At 49.7% G+C, this 16,991-nt stretch overlaps 7 protein-coding genes across 7 annotated transcripts; 3 read left to right on the top strand and 4 right to left on the bottom strand.

The window, feature by feature from the left end:
- Window positions 1-271: 271 nt before the first annotated feature.
- Aud_002993 (40S ribosomal protein eS4) lies at window positions 272-1,432 on the top strand (the record flags this gene model as incomplete). Its single annotated transcript, XM_043287950.1, has 4 exons — window positions 272-285; window positions 440-862; window positions 1,024-1,318; window positions 1,379-1,432. 4 exons carry the CDS (start codon window positions 272-274, stop codon window positions 1,430-1,432), a joined length of 786 nt encoding a protein of 261 aa, XP_043143885.1.
- A 4,427-nt stretch (window positions 1,433-5,859) lies between these two features.
- Window positions 5,860-7,529, top strand: Aud_002994 (uncharacterized protein; the record flags this gene model as incomplete). The annotated part of the gene is made up of 3 exons (XM_043287951.1): window positions 5,860-6,600; window positions 6,660-7,154; window positions 7,224-7,529. The coding sequence occupies 3 exons, from the start codon at window positions 5,860-5,862 to the stop codon at window positions 7,527-7,529; spliced, it is 1,542 nt and encodes a 513-aa protein (XP_043143886.1).
- Window positions 7,530-7,963: 434 nt separating this feature from the next.
- On the bottom strand, window positions 7,964-8,495 carry Aud_002995 (uncharacterized protein; the record flags this gene model as incomplete). The annotated part of the gene is made up of 2 exons (XM_043287952.1): window positions 7,964-8,375; window positions 8,434-8,495. The coding sequence occupies 2 exons, from the start codon at window positions 8,493-8,495 to the stop codon at window positions 7,964-7,966; spliced, it is 474 nt and encodes a 157-aa protein (XP_043143887.1).
- Window positions 8,496-9,096: 601 nt separating this feature from the next.
- Window positions 9,097-11,118, top strand: Aud_002996 (telomere repeat binding factor family protein; the record flags this gene model as incomplete). The annotated part of the gene is made up of 3 exons (XM_043287953.1): window positions 9,097-10,112; window positions 10,171-10,200; window positions 10,251-11,118. 3 exons carry the CDS (start codon window positions 9,097-9,099, stop codon window positions 11,116-11,118), a joined length of 1,914 nt encoding a protein of 637 aa, XP_043143888.1.
- Window positions 11,119-12,089: 971 nt separating this feature from the next.
- On the bottom strand, window positions 12,090-12,710 carry Aud_002997 (sorting nexin-3; the record flags this gene model as incomplete). The annotated part of the gene is made up of 3 exons (XM_043287954.1): window positions 12,090-12,118; window positions 12,179-12,500; window positions 12,633-12,710. 3 exons carry the CDS (start codon window positions 12,708-12,710, stop codon window positions 12,090-12,092), a joined length of 429 nt encoding a protein of 142 aa, XP_043143889.1.
- A 645-nt stretch (window positions 12,711-13,355) lies between these two features.
- Window positions 13,356-13,886, bottom strand: Aud_002998 (uncharacterized protein; the record flags this gene model as incomplete). The annotated part of the gene is made up of 2 exons (XM_043287955.1): window positions 13,356-13,634; window positions 13,683-13,886. 2 exons carry the CDS (start codon window positions 13,884-13,886, stop codon window positions 13,356-13,358), a joined length of 483 nt encoding a protein of 160 aa, XP_043143890.1.
- Window positions 13,887-14,845: 959 nt separating this feature from the next.
- On the bottom strand, window positions 14,846-16,186 carry Aud_002999 (RNA-binding protein; the record flags this gene model as incomplete). The annotated part of the gene is made up of 3 exons (XM_043287956.1): window positions 14,846-14,964; window positions 15,048-15,655; window positions 15,717-16,186. The coding sequence occupies 3 exons, from the start codon at window positions 16,184-16,186 to the stop codon at window positions 14,846-14,848; spliced, it is 1,197 nt and encodes a 398-aa protein (XP_043143891.1).
- Between the last annotated feature and the right edge of the window lie 805 nt (window positions 16,187-16,991).

The following is a 16,991-nucleotide window of genomic DNA, read 5'->3' on the forward strand; positions in this document are numbered from 1 at the left end:
TATTTACCAAAAAAAAAAAAAAAAATTGGAATTCGCTTGATGAAGTAAATAACTACGAACTGAACTATGGATTATATAAGCATACACATATTCTTTGATTCATGCAGGTTGTTCTAAATTAGGCATAGCGCTAGGGCTCCTCCCACAAGAATGATCCGCTAAGCGAATTTCGTGAGTGGAGCGGATATCACCTCTTCTTGACTTTGACCTTGGTTTTTTCTTCCGCGACACTTCGACAACTAACCGGGTTCAAGTCGACAAAGCAGTCAAGATGCCTCGCGGACCGTGAGTTACACACCATGATTAATTTTATCTCGGCTCGCAAGTTGCGACAGTGTTTCGGACAACGGGGTCTTCCTCGCGAAACAAGGAGCAATACTGCAACGACCGAGTTCTGAATTGAAGAGCTTGAAACTGACCATGAACTTGATTCCTACAGTAAGAAGCACCAGAAGCGCCTCAGTGCGCCCTCGCACTGGCTCCTGGACAAAATGTCCGGAACCTATGCTCCCAAGGCCTCCCCCGGTCCTCACAAGCTCCGGGACTGCCTCCCCCTGATCGTCTTCATCCGCAACCGTCTCAAGTACGCCCTGAACGGCCGTGAGACCAAGGCTATCATGATGCAGCGTCTGATCAAGGTCGACGGCAAGGTCCGCACTGACCCTACCTACCCCGCCGGTTTCATGGACGTCATCGGTATTGAGAAGACCGGCGAGAACTTCCGTCTCATCTACGACACCAAGGGTCGCTTCACCGTCCACCGTATCCAGGCTGAGGAGGCCGAGTACAAGCTCTGCAAGGTCAAGAGAGTTCAGCTTGGCAAGGGCGGGATCCCATTCTTGGTTACGCACGATGCGAGAACGTGAGTGAAATGCTCTCCACAAGTTCCGCGTCATTCAGTCGTTGGACCAAGCTTTGGTTGATCGGCGGAGGACGAGAGGGCTTGGATATCCCCAGATCCTTACTGGAATCAGTAAGAGGTTGAACATTTGGTGCAGTTTGTGCTGACCGAGATGAATCTAGCATCCGCTACCCCGACCCTGCCATCAAGGTCAACGACACTGTGAAGGTTGACATTGCCACTGGCAAGATCACCGACTTTGTCCGCTTCGACACTGGTGTTGTCTGCATGGTCACCGGTGGTCGTAACATGGGCCGTGTTGGTGTCATCACTCACCGTGAGCGCCACGATGGAGGTTTCAACATTGTCCACATCAAGGACGCTATTGACAACTCCTTCGCCACCCGTGAGTCCAACGTCTTCGTCATTGGACAGGAGAAGCCCTGGATCTCTCTGCCCAAGGGCAAGGGTGTCAAGGTACGAAATTACATTCAGAAAATTATCTTTCCAATGCGCATCTGCTCACAATTAATCTAGCTCACCATTGCTGAGGAGCGTGACCGCCGCCGTGCCTACGCTATCGCCCAGTAAATGCGGTATGGTAAGTTCCAATGGTGACGGACATAATAAAAAAGCCTTCAATAATCCGCTGGGGCGTCGACGTCTTGTCTTGCTTTGTGGCCTGTGCGATGCCGGTTCATGAGACGATTCTATGATGCGTAACTTGAAAAAAGAAAGAAAAGTTTGTCTCAATACGCATTCAAGGGATCTGATGGTTCATGCGACATCAGGTTCAGAACTCGTAGGATCCATCTATAGCAAAACAGGAACGGAGTGTCTCACAGTTCTTTGATATGATACCTATGATTTATTCTTTTTTCATGAGTGCTGTCTAATTCCGATTCCCTTTCATTCCCTGCCGTTCAGCTCATGCATTCCAAACTTGTAGTTTTCACTCGTAACCCCCAAGCGATGATCTACGTAGGCAGCGGACCAGTACCAGCGCAAAGACTACCATAGCCTGGATCCGTATCCTTTGCAAAGCATCAGGCCCGTGAAGCGAATCTCAACTTGCACGGAGTCTGGTACATGAGCTTCTCATTGTTTAAATTCTTCATGCAGCACCTGTGAAGATACTCCTTTTTAAAGCGTACGTCCTTGGGTTTATTCCAGGACAATAGAGAAATAGGAACGACGGAGACGCCAGAATCAATGAATGCAGAAATCAAGCCCGCCTCACTTTTAGGACCAAGTGACCAGTCAATCGAGCCGTCGATCTCATTTGGTTTTTCTGAGTGTGCCGTCGCAAATAGAATAGTTACGTAGGTAATGAGCCAATGCAAGACTAGGTACAAGCCCACTACTGAGAGCCTATCATCTTCCAAGTCCATCGCAAGTTACATGGTGATCGATCGAACTAGGGGAGTGGGCTGTCAACGGAATCCCGTTGGTCAACTGAACTCAATTCCCATTCTTGTTGATTTGATTTGATCACTTGGCCACAATTACTCCGTAGCGCCTGCCTGGCTAGGCTCGATTTTTATTGCCGAATGCTCACAAGTGCAAGAGCTCGTTATGAGAGGTTGACAGATTAGCAATAATATGTGCAGCAATTCATCATCCTGGTCAATTATGTGTCTAAGCCACGGTATGGGAGCACTCGGTACAGTATCCTTCACTGGACGTGGGCCATTCTCGCTTCAGCAGTATTCGTCGGGATTTACTTGCAGTGAGCAAGTTCATCCGGCCCGTTGATGGTACAGCTCCCCACCGCTTCACAGGGAGCATGGCCATAACTAGTGATCTCTTCTCCGATTTCTTCTTACTCTTAGTCCCTGATTCGAAGAAGGGGTGATCTTGCAACGAGTCACAACTAATAATGATATCCAGACGACTCACAGCTCTCTCGATTGTCGCATACACAGGCTTTAATCCGTGGCCAACCAGACCATCGTGCCAGAATCCAACCAAAGGCAATAAAAAAATGGAAGGCCACACTGGCCAGATGAAAGCCCTGTGATGTCTATTTCCCAAGAATCCAGGTCTCCCTTTTTTTTTCTCTATAGTTGACATCCGTGGCCGCGGACGTGGGCAAGGTGATGTGAATGGTTTCGTCCTACGAAGAGCTCCACTAGAGCCAAAACCTTGCTACGGAGTACGAGACCACCTGTGACGCTATGTTTGATACAATTCGGTTATCTCAGGGTGGATAGGTAACTTTGGACCAGCGCTAATGTGAGATACACATACCAATTATATAGGGCAATACAGCCTCGAAATCATGTGCCTCCGCAGGACAAGGTCTTCTTGACGGACGCTCCGATCCGACTTGGTTCGTTTATCGTTTATTGATGATATCCCTCTGCGCTACAACAATTAATAACATGGAGCCGAAGGCACGGGAGAACTGAGATCCAGGACAGCTGCTTCCTCGCCAACCAGCGCAATAAAGACCTACTAAACGTTTTTACCTCAAAACCAGATTTGCAACTCCTGCTGATATACCTGTCTAGTTGCCCAACCGTGGAACTAATATCAAGGCATGTGTCGCAAAATCAGGTTACGTAGTCGACTGCCGACATAAATTTGAATATAGTTATACTGGTGACCCGGTCCATGATTGATGACGTTAAATGCACCACCTCCTTGAAGAGGGAGAATTACAGTACCTAGTGACACTGACAATAAGTACCTCAGCAGTTAGCATCGTCACGATTTGTACGGTAGCAACCGTCTATCTATGTAGCAAGTTCTTGAAAAGTGGGCGCTTTTTTTCAAATCTCCGCACTAGGCTGTGACTCCGTAAATGATGATCCACCATCCACAGCTGTAACCTGGAACCGAATTCGGATCGCCACGGCCCCGACCGACGCCCAGTTCCAGAGAACAGACTAGCTTGGGTGAGAAATATTGAAGTCATTCCAAGACCCAATGCAGTGCTTGCAGTTATGATCGCGCATTTGGATTGCAGTGGCGTTGGATGGCTATGGCTCGGACAAGCCTACAAAGCTTTATTACTTGTCCAGCAACACCATCTGCTGCGTTCTACTGTACAGGTCTCGAGCTGAAAGAATGTGTCTCCTTAAGGCATGTATAATGCTGTACTTCTACCTATGCTCCATAATTGTCACATTTAACGTATGGCGAGGCAGTGGCGAGTGCTCCTGTGGAGTACATTTTCAGCTACCCATGCAGTCAATTTGCTCTTACCTTAAAACATGCTTGTTTCATGCTCCTCAATTTCTCATCTCTTCGGTCATCTCCAAGGGCGCTTCAGAGGCGGGAATTCTGACGACTCTTGTGTTTTCTTACTGGCGTGAAGGAGCCACACCGCTACAGACTACAAGAGTATGCCCAAACCTCCCTGGGGCAGTGACACAAGGGGAGCACACCCGGGCCGCATCGAGTACGCGCATACATGACCGATTGCGCACAGGCGGAATCTTCCAGGGTTGACTGGGTGTAATCCATTCTTGGGCTTGCGAGGACAGTACAGAGTACAACAGCAGCATTGTTGGTTCTTGACCGCTTCTCTCTGTCTCTCTCCCTCTTCCTCATTCTCGGAGATTTAATACTGATGAAATAATAGTTGAAACGACTAGTTAACAGATTGGCGACGTTGGTGAGGATTTACCAACTCGACCGTCGAGGGCCACCGAGCACAACGGCGGGATGCAGTTTGATACCAGCCAGGTACGTCACACCCACATTTGAATAAGTATTTGGTAGTTAGATCGTAATTTGTGGGAATTAATTGAGGAAGATTCGCTGCCCTCGATTTCTGTTTCAAATTCTGCGTTTGCGTTGACGCAGTTGCCGCTCCCCAGCCGATTCCCAGCGCTGTGGTTCGATAGAACGGCCCCTGCCGTCGTCTCCTTCACGTACCAATGAAAATGGGGGACTCATGTATATGCCAATGGCAGTTTTAACGCAATGATAATAATATATATCTTTGCGTTTAATAAAGGCTATCATTGATCAGCGGTGGCTACTGCCCAACCCCCTTTCTTCCAGTCACTGCAACACTAGGTAGGTATGGAGTACGGATAAAACACGAACATTCAATGAATTAGTCTATGTAACACTCACGGATCCGCTGACCTGATTCACCTCCGGTATTTCCTCCGTATCATAGACTATTGACCCAAATGGATAGTCTAATCCTTCAGCAGTCAATCATAACTCCCATGTGAACGTTCCCCCTCCCTCTTTCAAGGTTAACCTGGCTCCTGGGACCCAGTGATTTGGGTATGGGCCAACTCCTTTCGCCCTTCGCCCTTCGCCATGCGCCACTTGCCGCCATGCCTCCCTGTCCTGCAGGCCTGAAGCTCTAAAGAACTGTTTAACTAGACTTTCTGGCCAATGATGAAGGAATCGAAAGGCCCATATGTTTTCCTCGTGATTTGTATAACGTGGCAAAAAGTTGCAGATTCAAGTGGTAAGTATACTTTCTTAGACGACAGGCCAAGCTCTGGCCCCATGGGAAATAAGAAAAGAATGGGACAGGGAAAAGAAGAAGAAGCAATAGAAGAAGGAAAAAGCCACGGCTGAAGAAAAAGAAGTTGAAGCTCTTAGCTGTAATAATAATGGAAGTCTCCATTCCACCTTTCCCACTTCTCGAACGCCGATATTGTTCCCCCATAGCTGCCTTGGCTTTGTTACCCGTTGCTTCCTGCCTCTCCTCGATCGTCTTTTTTGTCCTCACTGGCGTAGTTTTTCTTTTTCTTCCCTTTTCTTTTTTCCTCTTGAACTTTATCCTGCTACGGGGTATCCCGTATGGTTCATGCAATTCCCGCTCACAGACTGCTTTGATCAACAAAGATTCGAAATTGCTCTCCTCCTCGAGACTCCCCGACTGCTGGTCTTGGATTTCTGGGAGATAGGACCTCCCAATGGTCTCTGAACTCATTTCAGCTTGACAAAACGCACAATCTCGCCCAGAAACATCAAAGGTAGCTGGATACGTATCAAGCCCCTCCATGCTTTCGAAGTGATTGATAAGGTTCTCAGACTTTGAGATGTACTCCGCCAGCGCCTACGAAGAAGCCGTGTTTGAGCCGTCGCCTGGGATAAGAGCGACCTCGTCCGACAACAGCTCTCTCCTTTTATCAAGTACGGAGACCGACATGTCCCGGTATTCGCCCGGTTATACGGTGGGGGAAGCAAGCAGGGTCACATACATGCCGGAGCAATCCAGTTATACGTCCTTGTTCCGCTCAGACTCCGAGATCCCACCCTTCTTTGTACCCTACCGCTGGTGGGAAGATGAAGCCACTACTGTGCTCTGGGCGTTTGACGTGCAAGAGATCAAGCGTGTGATCCGCTACGGGCTCTTTCGTGATCCCAATCTCCCCCGCACCTCGCTACAAAGCCGCAATTCAACCACGATAGATACCTTCTTGCTCTCACTTCTCGAGCCGCACGAGAGATTCCTCCTTTCCAACCTGTCGCATGTTCAAAAGGTGGAAGAAATTCTTCGCCGGTCAACGATTAGTAGCCCTCCCTCTGTTCCCTGGAGTTGGTTTCCCTCACAGAAGGATCGAGATCTGGATCCTCGCGCATTGGCAAGAGATATTGATGCGGAGAGTCATCTTCACTTTAAGCGCATTTCTTTTGAGGAACTTGTCCGTTACTCCTTGGGGTATCCAGCCGCCTCCGTCAATTGGTTTCTACAACAGCACACTGCCCTCTACATTCACCTCTTGAACTATCTCAATGCATTTCCTGAGGAAGTAGCACGATATACTGAGGTTGAGAATGTTGGTGGCCTTTCACAAGTGATGAGGTTGTAGATTCTTCTTACTGACACTCTGCACAGCATCTCCGAGGCCGAAGCCCCTTTGCCCATCGTGCCCTGGTTCACTGTCTGCTCTCTATGCAGTCTCAGACCGGGTTGGATGTGCCGCTGGTCTCGAGTCAAACGCTGGCGTTCGAATTCATATCCGGGCCTATTCAGAACCTATTCCAGGATTCTCCACCCAGCCTTACCTCCATTCTCAAGGTACTCTCTGTCCTTAGGGTGCGCTTTCAGCGAGCATACGTGCATGCACGGGAAATGAACTGGGTTCGGCCCTTCAACACCAGCGTATGTTTCTTGGACGACCTCTTGGCCTCGACCTCGGCCGTCGACTTTGCGCGGACCCTGACAAATATCGACGAGGGCCAATTCTCAACGCTGACGCCTCCATCAATTGCTGAGGAGAGTTCCGTAGCATTACGCTTGATCGAAGAATGGGGGCTGTTAAGCACAGCCGTGTGGGAATGCTGCGCAGCCCTGCCAGATCTGGTACCGTATTTGCAGGAATGTGCAGAGGTGCGTACGGGACTATTTTCGAGCTGATGTCCTACCTCAATCCCCCATCAACACTGACTGGTGATACAGGCTCTCTTGACCAGTCGCAATTATCACTCGTTCACTGCTGTTCTTAATGGTCTGCAGAAGTACAGCATCACAGCTCTGACGATTACCGACACCAACAACGGCACTAGTACAGTAGCTCTGAATCCGGTGTTACCCCCTAACTTAGTCTACTTGTTGAACCCCTTTCGGAATTATGCAGCCTATCGCCGGCAGTTTCAAGAGTTTCCAGGCATTCCATTTCTCTCCCCACACCTTCGGGAGATCAGACAGCACGGAGAGCCAGCATTGCGCCAATTCTTCAACAGCTTGCAGATTCGTACACGCTAATGACCGAGTGCAGGTCGCTCATATGATATGTTGGCGTCTCTTGGTATGGGTTTCGTCGTTACAGAAATTGAGAGAACTACCGCTTGTCTAGGGGAGGATGGCATTTGTATGTGGTACATTTAGATTGATATCATCTAGTTGGTAGGGTTACAGGATATTGAGTTCAGACCATGAATTGCCGTTCGCATATAGAGTGCGTTAATCGCGTAATTAGCGACCTCGTTCACGAGTCTCTTTCAAGCCTTTCGACTGGAGTGATCAAAGGGGAGCTGTCATTTTCTCGCCGTTTCTCTGTTCGCTGATACCATGAATCTTCGACAGACAGAGACCCTTCAGATGCACCGAGTCCCTTAAAGAATCATCGAGTCCGCTCATGCAGCACCTCGCAAGAACGTTGCAAGCAATACATCATCATTGCCGATCCTCAACCTGTTTCAAGCCCCCTTCTGGATTTTATTCGCCCGCCCCCTCGCCTCTCCAAATAAGCCCGCCAAATAAGCAATTCGATTGATCATCAGAAAGCCTGTGATCCCGACATTCCCCCAGGTCAAAACATTCCAATTTATAACGTCAACAAATCTGTCATGACCCATGCAGCAGTACGTCACGTAGATGTGGCCCACATCCGCGATGGCCAGAGCATAGAGGTAGTTACGCAGCACCCTGGGCTCGGTGGTCGAGTAGCAGATTCCGATGCCTAGGATACTGAGGAGACCATAGAGATTGGCTAGCTGGAAGGCGAGGGCTGCGGTGGTTGGGTGGATGGATTCAGGGCCTGTGAGACCAGGAATCTGATCTGTTATGAACGCTTTGAGGTCCCAGAAGGGGAAAGCCCAACCCCCAATGCTGTGTCTATTAGTCGATTGCATAAAAATGGAGCATGTAGATGGCAGTGAGGGCGTACAGGGTGATCGGCTCTATGACAGCAAAGAGGATGTGAGGCCAAGTTGGGAAAATAGTGGACATTTTCACACTTGATGAATCGATTCTTGGCATGAATTGAACAGACTTGATTCGGAAGATGCGCGATATGATGAAATTGACTATACACCCCTGTAAGAGAGATGAAGCTAAGTTATTGGTTGTTGTTTACTAAGAGGGCACTCGCGCAGAGAAGTAGATATGAGCCGATCTGAGGTGTTCGTACTCATCGTCAGCCTACTGCCTGCCCCCTTACTCAAAACAGTGAATACTCATCCTGCCCTTCAAACTGATCCGTATACTGCCCTCTCTGAATCACCTTGATTCCGGTGAATTGATTAATATGCAGGTTTCCGGGGCAAATCCAAGGATCTAGATTCCCAATGGACCCGTCATGGCGGCCTTAGTCATCTGCATCGAAAACCGGAACTGCGCTTCTGGCACAATCTCCCTCCCGTAATGCTGCCTGGGGTTCCATCATGATTCCATCAGGATTTCGGGCAATTCTTAACCTGCTTTTCTGCTTCTTCTGATGGTAGAGTTCCCAATGCCTCTCGTCACAATGGACTGTGCAACATCTCTTGGTTGTTCGGTGATGTCCATCATCGCATTGTGACCTGCATTTCAGACGGCACGAAACCCTACAATGGATACTAACGGCGCTTTATCCCGACCTCTTGATGAGTCTCAGTTTCGCGAACTTCCACAGCTTCAAAGTCTCCGCATTGCTCCTCTCCGTCAGCCGGTCTCTTCCCGTCTGCTGAGCGTTCCATCACCTCTCGAGCCGAACACCAGTGGAATCGGCGAACCAAATGCCAGCACCAAATCCAATACGCCTGGCGGAAATCAGCCCGCCAATCTCCCCACTCTTACGGAGTTCCTGAACGCCGCCCAGTCGAAGAAGAACGGTCATGCGGTGGACTCGCTTCTGAGCTTGGAGCCCCCTCCAAAAACCATATTACCAGCTTTTGTCAACCTACGAGCTTTGGAACGATTCCCGTATTCCTCGTTCGACGATGACTCTCTGGCTCGCAAGCGTCGCCGTTTAGATGTTCAAACAGATTCCTTCGGAGAACATTTGCAGCTTCCGATCCCTCAGGCGCAGAAAGAACATCGACCCCCGCCATTTGGACCTTTTGCGATTCTCAATGGGCTGAATGAACCGCCCCCAAACGCTGCTCTCCTGCCTCCTATCGAACCTGGCTCAATCACGCAATTGCTCACCAAACCATCGCGGGATGCCGCTGTTGTTGAGTCCGTTACATTGACTGCTACTCCGGCGACGGTTACTCAGACGACTGAACGAAGGGAAGGGAGAATCGAGGATATCCTTGACTCCCCCGTCGATGACAAGACTGCCAGTGCTGACCAAGACCCTGGGGAAGCAAACTCTTCAGCGAACGGGGCGACCGTTGATCGACCCGAGGGTGACAGTGAAAAATCCGAATCCGATAAGACTCCTACCCCACCTACGGATGATGCCGAGCCGCTTTCTCCAAAGACGAGGGGCCGCTCCCGTAAGAATCTTCGCAAATGGACTGAGGAGGAGACGACCGCATTACTTCGCGGGGTGGTCAAGTGCGGTATCGGTAACTGGACGGCTATTTTGGCGCAGCCAGAACTGAAATTCAACAAACGAAGTGCCTCAAATTTGAAAGACAGGTATGATGTGGACGCAGTCTCCGAAGCCAAGAGCTAACATCGACTTTTGCGTCGTCAGGTTCCGCGTTTGTTGTCCCTGGGCATATCGGTGAGTTTCTACTTTCACATTCTTCGGTTGCAGCCTCTAATTTTGTATAGCGCTGCCGACCCGAACGAGGCCACAAAGCAGTTGCACGATACGCTGGCCAATGCACTCCTCAGAGCTGAGACGGAAGGTTCCGATGGCACAGCTGGAAAGATTCTGCTTCCACAACCAAGGCCGACCAATTCCGAGTCTCATACGTCCAATGGAGGCTCAATGACCAATGTGAATGAGTCGGCCTCTACAGGCTCGTCCTCGGAAGCCGATACCAAAACTTCGAAGTCCCGCTCGAAATACGGGCCGTCTTTCAAGGCCACTCCTACTCTTTCAAATAGATCTAAATCCACTCTTGCCTCTCTCGGCATTCCTGAACCACATATTGCCATGAAATCCCGGCGTCGCTCCCGCCGCCCATTTACCGTCGCTGAAGACGAAGCTTTACTCAAAGGGTATGCCGTCCACGGATTCCAATGGACACTCATCCAGCAAGATAAACGCTTGAACCTTAGCCACCGGAAGGCAACTGATCTTCGAGATCGATTCCGAACTAAGTTTCCCCACGCGTATCGTGACGGAGGCTCCGTCAATGGTAGATCATTGCATAGCCAGAGTCAAGGCGTAGGCCTGGCGAATACAAAAAAAGCGCCTCCCATAAAACCCAATACACAATCTACTCGGCAATCCACGTCCTCCGCACGGGGCGGTAAAACTGATTGGGCAGACCAAGTCTCCTTGGGACCTATTGATCCGGCCCTTTCCCCCCCTGCTCCTCCACAGGGTTTGCTCGAGGCGGCGGCAAATCCCCCAGCGGGAACTACCATTTTGCATTTCCCACTGGACGAGAACTCTTCGAATGCCCCCGGCGTTGACGCATCCTGGGCCGATAACACCCTCGCACCGATGGTCTGGGACGAGCTGTCCTAATCCTTCTTTCTTCCATATCGGCCTTTCACTGACCTTCTTACTCTCGCTCCCCATCATCTTTCAACTTTCCCACTTACACTCGTTGTCGTTTCAGGCTTACTTCATTGTCGGGTCCTTTTACACTCTCGTTCTCGTTCTTTCCTTTCGCCTCGTTCGGTCCCATTATCGCAATTGCTTTGTTTTTGATCAAACCAATACCCCGCAGTACACGATGGTTTTGCTAATTTGTTTTGAAACACCCCTTTTATCCATGCCGGCTCAGCGTTGGCAGCAAAGGGAACAGGAAACGGAAAGAAAAAGGGAAGAAAAAAAAAAAAAAAATATAGAAGAGACTAGAAGAAACTAGACCTCTACCGGGGACGAGACAGATAATAATGCTCCGGAATCAAGATATTACTTCCTTTCCACCTCTCAGAAAGGTCTTCTCACGGCCTCGTAGACCTTGTGGACGTGTGTGATTATCACAGCGCCCCTTACTTGACCGAGGGAAGGAATTAAAGTAGAGTAGCAGAAGTTCATATTGGGGCAATGAATATTAACGCTGAATTAGCAGAACCACGACATTCGCCATGCTGTCAAGGCGGCAATCACAACGTAACGAGAAATTGCAGATGGGATGTGTGAACCAAGTGCGATATACGGCAATAGTCAAAAGAGCTGAAGTCTGGAAACATACAGTCGCCGTACTTCAACAGTAGCAAACAAAGAGATGCCGCCCCCCAAAGTGTCTTGAGATGAACAGAGAAACGCAGCTTACACTTTTGCGCTCCTGCGCAACAAACCAAAGGTGGAATTCAACAGTCGTATGGGTCTTGGGAAGGGGAAGGGCGAGAGGGCGCTAGAGCGGAAACCGCAGCGAACACGACGTATATCTGAGACGCTGTTGGCCATTGAGAGGTTGCAAGGAGAGAACGAAAAGGACATGGCCGAATTGGATGGTAACGAGATAACCATCACGCTGGAAGTATCATTCACCAAGCATTGCGGTCCCAGTTTGGATCTACACAGCCGTTAGCCCTTCTCTTCTTCGTATTCCATAGACCAAGAGAAGATAACACACCCTGTATAAAGCTCGCTAGCACCTTACTCCCAGTCTGCAAAAGCGGATGACCGGCAACGATCTGCAAGAACCGCTGCAAACCCTCGCGACGATGCTCGATTACGTCGTCGCTGAACCGGTTCGTGAACACTTTCCCCGGCAAGGGCGGGATCGTGACTCTCGTGCTTTCGCGCTCTAGGATGTCGCGGAAGTATTCAAAGTCGGAATACCGTCGGCGCACGACTGAGTGTTTCAATTTGAAGGCGGGGATGTTTGTTCGGCAGACGATCTCGTACGAGGTGTACATGTTGCGGGATGTGCCATGTGTCTGGGGATTACGGACCTGGGTACGATGTGCAGTTAGTCTCGAGTTGTTACTGGATTGTAGGTGAGCCGGATTGCGAATATGATATGGGATTTGTCGGTGACTTGATAGAGCGGGGTAGTTTCGGCATGAGAGTTGTCGGTTGCGTACCTCAATCTCGAGAAAGTTCTCGGGAGGCCCGTAGATCTCCTCGAACGTTTGTTGTCGCGATTCAGGGACGGCTTGCATTGTGGATGACGAGGTGTCTTGTGCGGCGCGCCCAAGAGTGAACGGGGAAGATAAACAGGACGCTGATCGGGTGGGGGAAAGGACCGCGGGGAAGGATGGATGTTGCGACTGGTCAGTAAGGTAGGAGCACGACTGTTGCAAGGTGCGCGCGCTCTCTCGAGGAGAAGGAGTGGATGTCTTGAGACTGTTACGATGGATGATCTGGGAGATTGTAGTAGAGAAGTGGGAGAGACAGTTTTCCTCGATTGCGTCAAGAATGCCTGAGGGCAGATGGATCTCTGTGCTATTATTCATAGATCATCCTTGTCTCCTTCTAGACCTTTCTGGGTAAAGTGACGGGTGACAGCTCGCATTATCATTGCTCCGTTATCGGGGTTCTTATCTATTGCTTATCAAGAAATCCCGATCCTGCATCCGTCAACGCAATGGTCAATGACTCAATGGACAAATTAAGTAGGCACAAGTGCAAGAAAGGACGAATCATTAAGGCAGAGGTGATTCCGTGTCGCGGACTACCTGATTACGAATGACTAGTCGAGAAACTAAAGACCCAGAAATGAAATCCTTAGGAGCCAATTGCATCCTCCTGCAGCTCCTAATGCACAAACACCCATCGTCAATTCTCGAAACCAGTAGCCAGAGAGCCTATTCGCAGATAGTGTGCCTCTCGTCCCTCATACTCCAAGCATCCCAAGGAGCCCGAGTCTCATTCTGGTCAGGTGTGCAATTGCCCCAGAAGTGGCAGTCAATGTAGTCCATATTCGAGTCAGGCACGTTGTTGAATGTCCCCTTGATTTCTCCATTTCCAAGAAACCTCGTCTCGCTAGTACAGCTAGGGTTTGCAGAAACCTCGCCGCTGACCTGATCAACACCGCGCAACTTGAAGAATCCACCTTCGCCTGAAGAGGCCACTTGGTACGGGCGCTGTGGCATAAAGAGAATGCCGTCCAGGTCACCATCTGAAATTCACACCAGATGCTCGTCCTGCCAGACAGAGGATCGTTCTTGAATTATGAAGGAGTTGAGCTCGGTACCAGTGAGCAGGCTGGTCCTGGACGGACGTTTTCGAAGAGGACGAGAAGAAGAAGCCTTGAGTTCAGCGACGCTGTAGCGACGGTAGGGCTTATCATTCGATATGGCGTAGAATTCATGGTTGTATACAGTATTCAAACCCATCCCGGGTCACTGGAGGTGTGAGACATATTGGACTCGAATTAGGGGTAGTGGTGAGACGAATGATTGTATCGCCTGCGTTCTGCCTCTTTTATCGCTTCGTGGCAGAGTCAAGAGCTTGAGGATTAGGGAATTGTGAAGGAATGGGCGGGATAATCAAGCGAGGAATGGTCACGATGATGTATGACTGTGAGTGAAGTATAACCTCATTCTCCATTCATCGAAGTTGTCTGGCCAAACTTGTCTCAAGGACACAGCCTATGTGTCTTTCATCCTCTATTGAACATTCAGGAAGGTTGTCAAGCGTTCCGAATAGGATCTCAGGGCTGGCAGAATCTCGGTCTCATACCTCGCTTTGGCGCCAGATGCTAACGAAAGGCACTCACTAGCTCTGCTAGTAGCTCAGCGCTATAGATTTCAGGCCTCAGAATGACGCCCCAGCGGTTTCGTGTGCTTATGGAACACAGGTTGAATGACGGTTAGATACCACTAAATGGTAACTTGGCGTCTTAGGAACCTCATGACACCACTGCGCATGCTTGGCAGAGTAAACAATGCAATGCTCAATAAGGGAGGCTCTTAAGGCCTCGCAGGTCCAGGCATATATACCGGCGACTGTGAGCGAAGAGTCCTTCAATACAAGGAGACGAAGTCATTCAAACAGACACTTGGAAAAGGAAACAAGACACTTTCAATTTATCTAATACACCTTGGAAAAAGCTTGCAGGCCCGCAGAAAATGAATAGCCAGATTCCCCAATAGACCGTTCGAGTAATGACAATCAACGAAGAGAAGAAAAAAAAAAAAAAAAAAGGGCAGCCCAGGGCAAACGAAAGAGTTATAAAGAAGACTTTGGTACACATGAGTATGATCAACCATTAGGTTCAGATGCCACGCGAGAATAACGATGTATTGGGGCAGAAACGAAAAAGGAGAATACTGGTTAGCAGACGAGCATCACCCTACTCCTGCCGACTACGCTTCGCACCGTGGGGGTTCCACGACCCATCGTTGACTCCCTGGTTTTGAGGGAAGAAGCCTTGATTGAAAGCTGGGTTGGGGCCTTGAAAGCCGCCTGCTCCTAGTAAAAGACATGTCAGAAAACGCACGATCCTCCACCAACGATGACAGAGTCTCCAAGACATCGAACACAGCTTGACGCACCTTGCATGCCCATGTTCCCACCCATTGCACCCATCATCGGGTTCATCCCACCAGCCATAGGATTCATACCCATACCACCCATGGGATTCATCGCTGGCATTCCCATCATATTCGGCCCAGCCATACCACCGCGACCGCGCATTCCGCCAGGACCGCCGCGCATGCCACCGCCCATCATATTGCCACGGTTGTTAAAGCCGTAGTTCTGCATCCCTCCCATTGGATTGCCCTGGAAGCCTCCGACCATAGGGCTGCCTTGAAAACCGCCCATTGTGTTCTGGAAGCCGCCTCTGCCCCCGAAACCCCCCATGTTATTCATACCGCCGCGGTTGTTGAAACCTCCCCGTCCGCCGCGGAAGCCTCCGCCCATGTTGCTCATGCCAAAGTTCATGTTCTGGTTCGGTGAGTTGAAACCTCCTGACAGTGAACGGGCCTGATTGTCCTTGCGCATAGGGGCGTCCTTGGGAAGTGTGCGGAATGGATTTGTGTGAGGGTTGGTATAATGAACCATGTATTTACGGCCCCCTTGACCTGAGACATTCAAGTTCTCAATTTGATGCTTGGCAGCTGTCGCAGCTTGGAGTGTGGTAAACTCAACAAACGCTTGGCTATTTGTATTGTATAATTAGCATGGCAAAACTCGCAGGAAAACAGAAAAAGAAGGCCTACCCTTTGCTTTTACCATTGACTTTGTGCTCACTGAACGTTACATCCTTGAGCTCATCTTCGCACCCGGCTTCATTGATCCAGCCACGGATGTCATCGTCAGTAGTCCACCAATACAGGTCGGAAATGAGTAAAGCAGTTGTAGCGTCCGGATCCGACGGACGATCGTCGTGTTCCTTGCGCTTTACACCCTGTTGCGGCGCCGGCGCTGCTTGAGAAGCTTCTTGCTGCTGGGCGTCGTGCGCCTGTGTTACGTGTTCACCGTTGGCACCAGTGCCGTCTCCCTGCTCATGTTGAGCCTTCTGCTCTGTACTGGATTCGGTTTGGCCGGCGGCGCCGTTTTGTGTCTGTTCTGGTGCATCTAGGATCAGCTCTGTGTCCTCATGCTTGATATAGTCTCCTTGGTCATTGGCGTTGTAGCCACCGCCGTCACCATAGATGTCAATATCGAAGTTATCATCTTCAGTGGCCATCGTGTTTAGATATAGATCGTGATATCAAGGCAGAATGTTGTGCAAATATACAATCTTTGTTTTCTTGGTTCTTCTTTCAGCCTCGATCAGTCACTGGAAGTACATGTCTGCACACACAGATTTTCATTAGCAAGGAAAGAACATGTGTTGATTGGAAGGAATCTTGAGCAACGTTTGGCTTCCCCTGGGCAAGGGCCGTAGTGCAGAGCCAAGTAAACCAAATAAGTGCAAATAGCGAAGAAAAACAAGACGTACGAGCGCAGCACAGTATGAGAAAAAGGCTCGAAGATACGTACAATCCGAAGCGAACACAGCTTCAAAAAGGAACAAAGTCTCCACCAGTTCGTAGATTTGACAGCTCCTGAACGGAGACACAGGGCGTAGGTATTCCTCTCACTCTCCTCTTCTTTTGCGTTCCAAATACAGACAAAATAGGTATCAGAAGTTTCGATAATGGAAAGAGACGCGTGCGGAGATATTTCAACAGAATCTGAGGCGCTGCGCAGAGTCCTGACTGCCACAGCCTGGCAAAGGCACTTTGCTAACACACACGAACGGTATAGGCCTTGAGACAAAATCACAGAGGTAATGAGTTAGTAGATAGACTGAGATGTTTGAAAGATTAGTAGAGGTTCGTCAAGGCTGCTGCAGCCCAGGCAGTCAACAGGATCCCAGCCTGATCCCCCTAACTTGTTGTCGAATGTCGGTCAGACGCAGAGTGTGGCGACAAAAAAATGGCAAAGGAGATTGTAGTCGAGGATTGAGCGAGCACGATAAGCGATTATCCCTTCAAAGACGTGGTGAA

This window comes from Aspergillus udagawae, assembly GCF_001078395.1.
Source record: "Aspergillus udagawae IFM 46973 DNA, scaffold_2, whole genome shotgun sequence".
Taxonomy (NCBI): Eukaryota; Fungi; Ascomycota; class Eurotiomycetes; order Eurotiales; family Aspergillaceae; genus Aspergillus; species Aspergillus udagawae.